This window comes from Saimiri boliviensis, chromosome 19 (genome assembly GCF_048565385.1).
Source record: "Saimiri boliviensis isolate mSaiBol1 chromosome 19, mSaiBol1.pri, whole genome shotgun sequence".
In the NCBI taxonomy this organism is placed as follows: domain Eukaryota; kingdom Metazoa; phylum Chordata; class Mammalia; order Primates; family Cebidae; genus Saimiri; species Saimiri boliviensis.
Genome location: NC_133467.1, coordinates 37704900 through 37711193, shown reverse-complemented (window position 1 = coordinate 37711193; position 6294 = coordinate 37704900). Strand labels below are relative to the sequence as shown.

The window sequence follows — 6294 nt, the reverse complement described above, 5'->3', positions numbered from 1 at the left end:
CTCCAGTTTTGTTGGCACATCTTAAAGTGGCTGGTCTTCTGGGGTATTTTCTTCTCTGTAAAGTAGGGCTGTCCCAACCCACATATAATGCAGAAGGCTTCTTAATGACTGCTTGTATGTTGGGTGACTGAAAAGTATAGTTCCTGAAGCATCATGGATTGTAACACCAGATGCAGCGTGTTTTGGTAGAAAAACAAAATTTGAAGTCTCTTTTACCTAGGTTCAAATTCTGGCTCTACCACTTCTAACTGTGTGAGCTTGAGCAAGTTATTTTTTGTTTGGGACGCTATTGTGAGAACCAGATTTGATGAGCTCTCCCGTGTGGTGTTTGACCCCAATACAAGATTGTTCCTTTTCCTTTTCCTCCACAAAACATCCGGTCTGGGTATGCACTGATGTGGGACTTAGGAGAGCAAAATTGGAATGGCCTGGAACCACATTCCTCCTCATTTACCCCCACCCTTGGTGAGAGGGACTGGTGGGCTTCATAGCAGAAGCTGTGCAGTATGGCAAGCGCCCCAGAGACAGGAATGACAGGAGGAAGCAGGGCACCATGCCTGAGGACACCAAGCCAGGACACTAAGCCTAGGGCAGAGCTTCCCATCTTGCTTCTTCTGAATTGTTCAGGAGCAGAGAGACATCACACTACCTGACTTTAAAATATACTACAAAGCTATAGTAACCCAAACAGCATCGTACTGGCATAAAAACAGATGCATAGACCAATGAAAGAGAATAGAGAACCCAGAAATTAATCCATATATTTACTATCAACTGATCTTTGACAAAGGTGTCAAGAACACACAATAGAGAAAGGAAAGTCTCTTGAATAAGTGGTACTGAAAAAACTGGGTATTCTCATGAAGAAGAATGAAATGCTTATCTCACACTGTATACAAGAATCAATTTAAAATAAATTAAAAATGTAAATATAAGACTTGAAACTATGAAACTACTAGGAAAAAAAAAAAAAAAAAAAAAAAAAAAACAGGAGAAAAGCTCCATGACATTGGTCAGGCAGTGTCTTTTTGAATTTGACTTCAAAAACATGGACAGCAAAAGCAAAAATAGACAAATAAGATCATATCAAGTTAAAATGCTTCTGTACAGAAAAAGAAACAAACAATGGAGTGAAGAGACAACCTACAAAATGAGAAAACGTTTGGAAACTATACGCCTGATAAGGAGTTAATATCCAAAATGTATAAGGAACTCAAACAATTCAATCAAAAGAGCACAAATAACACAATTTAAAAATGGGCAGAGGGTCTGAATATACATTTCTCCAAAGAAGACATACAAATGACCAACATGTCTAGGAAAAATGCTCAATATTACTAATCATCAGGGAAATGCAAATCACAACCACAACTCTCATCCTGCTTCTGCCACTGCCTCACCCTGTGATTCCACAGTGCCCTGCCATCTCTAGGCCTTTCCTCTTTCAATCTAAAGCAGAGGCTAGATGAGGCCCCTTCTGGCTATGATACTCTGTAGTTGTAGGAGCCTGTAAGAATGGCTATTATAAAAAAAACAAACAAATAAAAATGAAGACAAAGATGTAGAGAAAAGGGAACTTATATATCATTGGCGAGAATGCAAGTTACTGCAGCCATTATGAAAAACAGTATGCAGGTGTCTCAAGAAAAAGCAAACCACATTATCCAACAATCCCACTACTGGATATTTGTTTAAAGGAAAGAAAATTATCATATCCAAGGGATAACTGTAGCCCCACGTTTATTGCAGTGCTATTTACAATAAATAGAAAAGATATAGAATCAACCTAAGTGTCCATCAGTGAATAAACACATAAGGAAAATGGGTTATGAACGCACAATGGAATACTATCCAGCCATAAAAAGCAGTGGAATCCTGTTATTTCCAGCAACATAGATGGAACTGGAGGTCAATATGTTACATGAAATTAGAAAGACAAAAGATAACGTGTAGGCAAGGATGTGGAGAAAATAAAACCTGGCACACCATTGGTGGGAATGCAAATTAGTGCAGCCATGTGGAAAGCAGTATGGAAGGGTTTCAAAAAATTAAAAATAGCACTGGCATATAATCCAGCAATCACAACAGTAGGCATATATCCAAAGAAATTGAAATCCATAATGTTGAAGAGATATCTGCATTCCCATGTTTATTGCAGTGCTATTCACAATACCCAATATAAGGAATCAAGCTAAGTGTAAATTAAAAAAAAAATGGATGTTTTAAAATGCTATATATACACACAAGGAATACTATTCAGTAATAAAAACAAGGAAATTCTGTCATTTGTGAGAAGGTGAATGAACCTAATAGATATTATACTAAGCACAATAAGCCAAGCATAGATACAGATACCACATGATTTCACTTATACGTGGAATCTAAAAATGTTGATCTCATAGAAATAGAGAGTAGAGTGCTGATTACTGGAGGCTGAGTTGGCTGGCAGGTGGGGTTGAGGAGAGTTTTAAACATGTTCAGGTGAAGATTTTGTAAGACCTGGCTTGGCATGGGGGAGGGTCTATGAATTAGCGGGTCTTTGCATCCTCTTTGTTTAGGAAATGTAGAAACCTTAAAGCTTATGAGTCCTGAGAAATGTGGGGATCTATTATGTATAATATGGCAGAACCATTTGCCTGAGACGCCATAGGGGCCACTGTGGAACCTGCTTTGGCTTATCTAAGGAATTGACGTTTGGACCAGTGTTACACTTACATTCAAGACAACCTGCTTCAGGGAGACCCAATACAGCTCAGTGGGTGTGGCGTGGGGTCTGAAGCTGGATAGGTTTGGGTTCCAATGTCACTCCATTACCTACTGATGGGATGATCTTGGCAAAATAGAACTCTGAATCTCAGTTTCCTTTATGTAAAACTGGGGCTAATGAAGCTATCTTGTAGGGTTATTTCAAAATCAAATGAAATAACGCCAGCAAAGAGCCTAGAACAGTATTCACCACATAGTAAGTGCTCAATAGATCATATTCCTGACTCTCTTTCTACATCTTCTGCATCGCAGAAAAGAAAAGAAGCAGTAATTCAAGGATAATGCTATGTTCAGAAATAAAAGGCAACATATCGTAGTGAAAAAGATTGTGACCTATGAAAGCAGACTGCCTGCATATGAAGCCTGGCTTTCTTATTTACCTGCTTTGCGATGAGGGTAACTCCCTTAATCCTTCAGGGCCTCAGTTGTGTTCATCTGTAAATGTACTGACTCATGAATTGTTTGGTACATATAAAGTGTTCAAATAAACTTTAGATTCTATTATTATGATTATTGCTATCACACGGAATTCATCTGACTGGAATTTTCCCTGCTCAGGATTCTTTGGAATTGAAACCTGGTAGTGAGGTCCTGAAAGGTAAGAATAGGGGGAGCCTAAGGGGCATGAGAAGGCTGAGGCGAGGCAGTCTAGACCCCAGCCTGGAGTCTGAGATCATTAAGCACCCACCCAGTTTCCAAATGAACCTAGAAAAACCTGATGCTTCACAAAACAAACCCATTATTTGAGGTCCCGCTATCATATTGGGCCAGAGACCACCAGGCCAGACTGTGCTCAGCAACCTAGATCAGCAGAAGCCACCATGGAAGCCCACAGAAAGAACACTCAGGCTGAGTGAAATGTAGCAAATCTACAGTTAGAGTCACAATTTTTCATACACTAGCTTTTGGCACAGGGTATGAAAAATTGAGAATCTATCCCTTGGATAAGTCCTTGAAGACTCAAGTGACCTAGAAACAGCTTCATTAGAGACAGATCACATAGACGTCACTCATAACTTCTAGGAAAAGGAGACTGACTTGTTTCCTGAAGAAGGGAACAGGAATCATTTAGCTAGTGTTTGGGAAAACCCAGTATCAAGCTCAAACATGCCCCGCCTCTGACGAGGAGCCAGGCCTACTGGGGAGGAATCTTGCCAATGCAACACCAGCCCTCCTCCTTGTGATCTCTGGTGCTTCATTTAGATGCCATTAAATTGCCTCATTGCTGCTCTATAAAAGGTCTCCCCACCTGCCAGTTTTTCAGATCACTGACTTCTTCCAGTCTTGCTCCTATCAGCAAAGAGGGTAAGTCTCTAAAACTGGATAAGTACATGAAGAGAAACAGAGCCTTGGTGAAGCTGGGGTGGGATGACAGCTGGGGGATGAAGGGTGAGTGAGGACTAGATGCTGAGGAAATCTGCTGAAGGGGGCTGAAGGCAATGCTGGTGGGAAACCTGGAGCCTGGGCTGTGGGAGGAGAGGGAGAGGGGCAAGCTGAGCTGATATTCCCGTGTAAGAAGGAACTTTGGAGAACTGGCTCCCCATCCCCTTATCTGAGTGTAGTTGTGCAGTCCTCTCTTGAGTCCATGTGCTAATGAGGCCAAGTGATAGTCCAGATGCTTTGAGGAGCACGCGGTGGAAACCTGCTCAAATGTAGCCTTGTTCTTTGCTCCCTACCGGGCACAGCTTAGGCTCATGTTGGCTCATGGTCCATTGAGGTAAACATGCCTTTCCTGGGTACTCCTTGTCTGGGCGGGAGGAAAAAGGGAAGCCATCCTGGAGAGAATTTGTGGCAGGAGGCAATCATCTGGGAGTAGCAATTTCCAAAGGATAATTTACAATGCAGACACTGAAGTAAGACAAGAGGAGGCTTGGAGAGTTGGGTAGAAACACAGGCAGCATCATTTCAAGCCTCCATTTCCCATCATGGAGACTGAGAACTAGAGGTGAGTGGTGACTTGTACCAGGCCACATAGTCAGGTATGGGCGCAGGAGCTGAGCCCATAGTTCCTGGCTCTGAATCCACCCCCTGCCAAGTGTACCACCTCTGGATGTCTGAGACCGTCTCAAGAAAGCCTTCCTTGCAAATCACTGTGTCCAAAGGGGATGTTGAAGGTTTCCCTGGAAACCTTCCTAGTTTTACAGTTCTGATGAGCTCTTTCTTTTCAGATTTTGCAGAGCCACAGAACAATGTGTGACCAGCAGAAGCAGCCACAGTTCCCTCCATCTTGTGTGAAAGGTTCGGGACTGGGGGCTGGACAGGGTACCAATGGTGCCTCTGTGAAATGCCCAGCTCCATGCCAAACCAAAACTGTCTGCGTGACGGGCCCTGCTCCATGCCCCACTCAAACCTATGTGAAGTGCCAAGTTCCATGCCAGACTCAAACCTACGTGAAGTGCCCAGCTCCCTGCCAGACGACCTATGTGAAATGCCCAGCTCCCTGCCAGACGACCTATGTGAAATGCCCAGCTCCCTGCCAGACGACCTATGTGAAATGCCCAGCTCCCTGCCAGACGACCTATGTGAAATGCCCAGCTCCCTGCCAGACGACCTATGTGAAATGCCCAGTTCCCTGCCAGACGACCTATGTGAAATGCCCAACTCCCTGCCAGACTTCTGTCAAGTACCCAGCTCCCTGCCAGACCCAGACGCGCTATGTCCAGTGTGCTTCTCCTTGTCAGAGTTATTATGTTCAAGCTCCTGCAAGTGGCTCGACCTCTGGGTGCTGTGTCCCTGATCCATGCTCTGCTCCCTGTTCCACCAGCTACTGTTGTCTGGCTCCCCGGACCTTCGGGGTGAGTCCCCTGAGACGCTGGATTCAGCGACCCCAGGACTGCAACACAGGATCGTCTGGCTGCTGTGAGAATTCGGGAAGCTCTGGAGGCTGCTGCTCTGGGGGCTGTGGCTGCGGCTGCGGAGGTGGTAGCTCTGGATGCTGTGGCTCTGGGTGCTGCTGTTTGGGAATTATTCCCATGAGGTCCCGAGGTCCTGCATGCTGTGACCATGAGGATGACTGCTGCTGCTGAACACACAACAGTCCGACTCCAGAATGCACTGCCCCGCCATCCTTTCTGGAACATGCACCAGCTTCTGCCCCCCTCACTGTTACTGCCAGTGAGGTAGAACCTCGTCACGTTGCTTCTGTGCTTTGCTTCTCTACCAAGGCAGCCTGCCAGAGTTAGTGCAACCCCCGAACTTTGGCAAGAATAAAGCTCTGAATGCAATTCACGATAATGTCTGTCTCTATTTGGTCCATATTTATGCATTTCTACCAGGCACTCTTCTGCCTCTCTCTTCTTACTCTTGTTTCTCAGCCAGAGGAAAGATCTACAGGAACGTGAACAAGCAGCCTGAGCTGGTGAAATCCCAGTCCAAGAGCCCCATGCCTTCTAGAGTGTTATGAATAAACTTTCCCGCGCAAGTCGGCAGCATCTGATAATGGAGCCTTGGGGGCTGAGGGCTGCCTCTGGGCTGCCCTTTGATGGGTCTCAGAGCGGGGTTGGCCATGATCAGGCCCTGGTCTTCCTG

At 44.8% G+C, this 6294-nt stretch overlaps 1 protein-coding gene across 1 annotated transcript; it reads left to right on the top strand.

Annotated features, from left to right (window-relative positions):
* Positions 1 to 4007: 4007 nt before the first annotated feature.
* KPLCE (KPRP N-terminal and LCE C-terminal like protein) lies at positions 4008 to 6000 on the top strand. The gene is made up of 2 exons (XM_039460046.1): positions 4008 to 4071; positions 4935 to 6000. The coding sequence occupies exon 2, from the start codon at positions 4956 to 4958 to the stop codon at positions 5790 to 5792; it is 837 nt and encodes a 278-aa protein (XP_039315980.1). The 5' UTR covers positions 4008 to 4071; positions 4935 to 4955; the 3' UTR covers positions 5793 to 6000.
* The last annotated feature ends 294 nt before the right edge of the window (positions 6001 to 6294 follow it).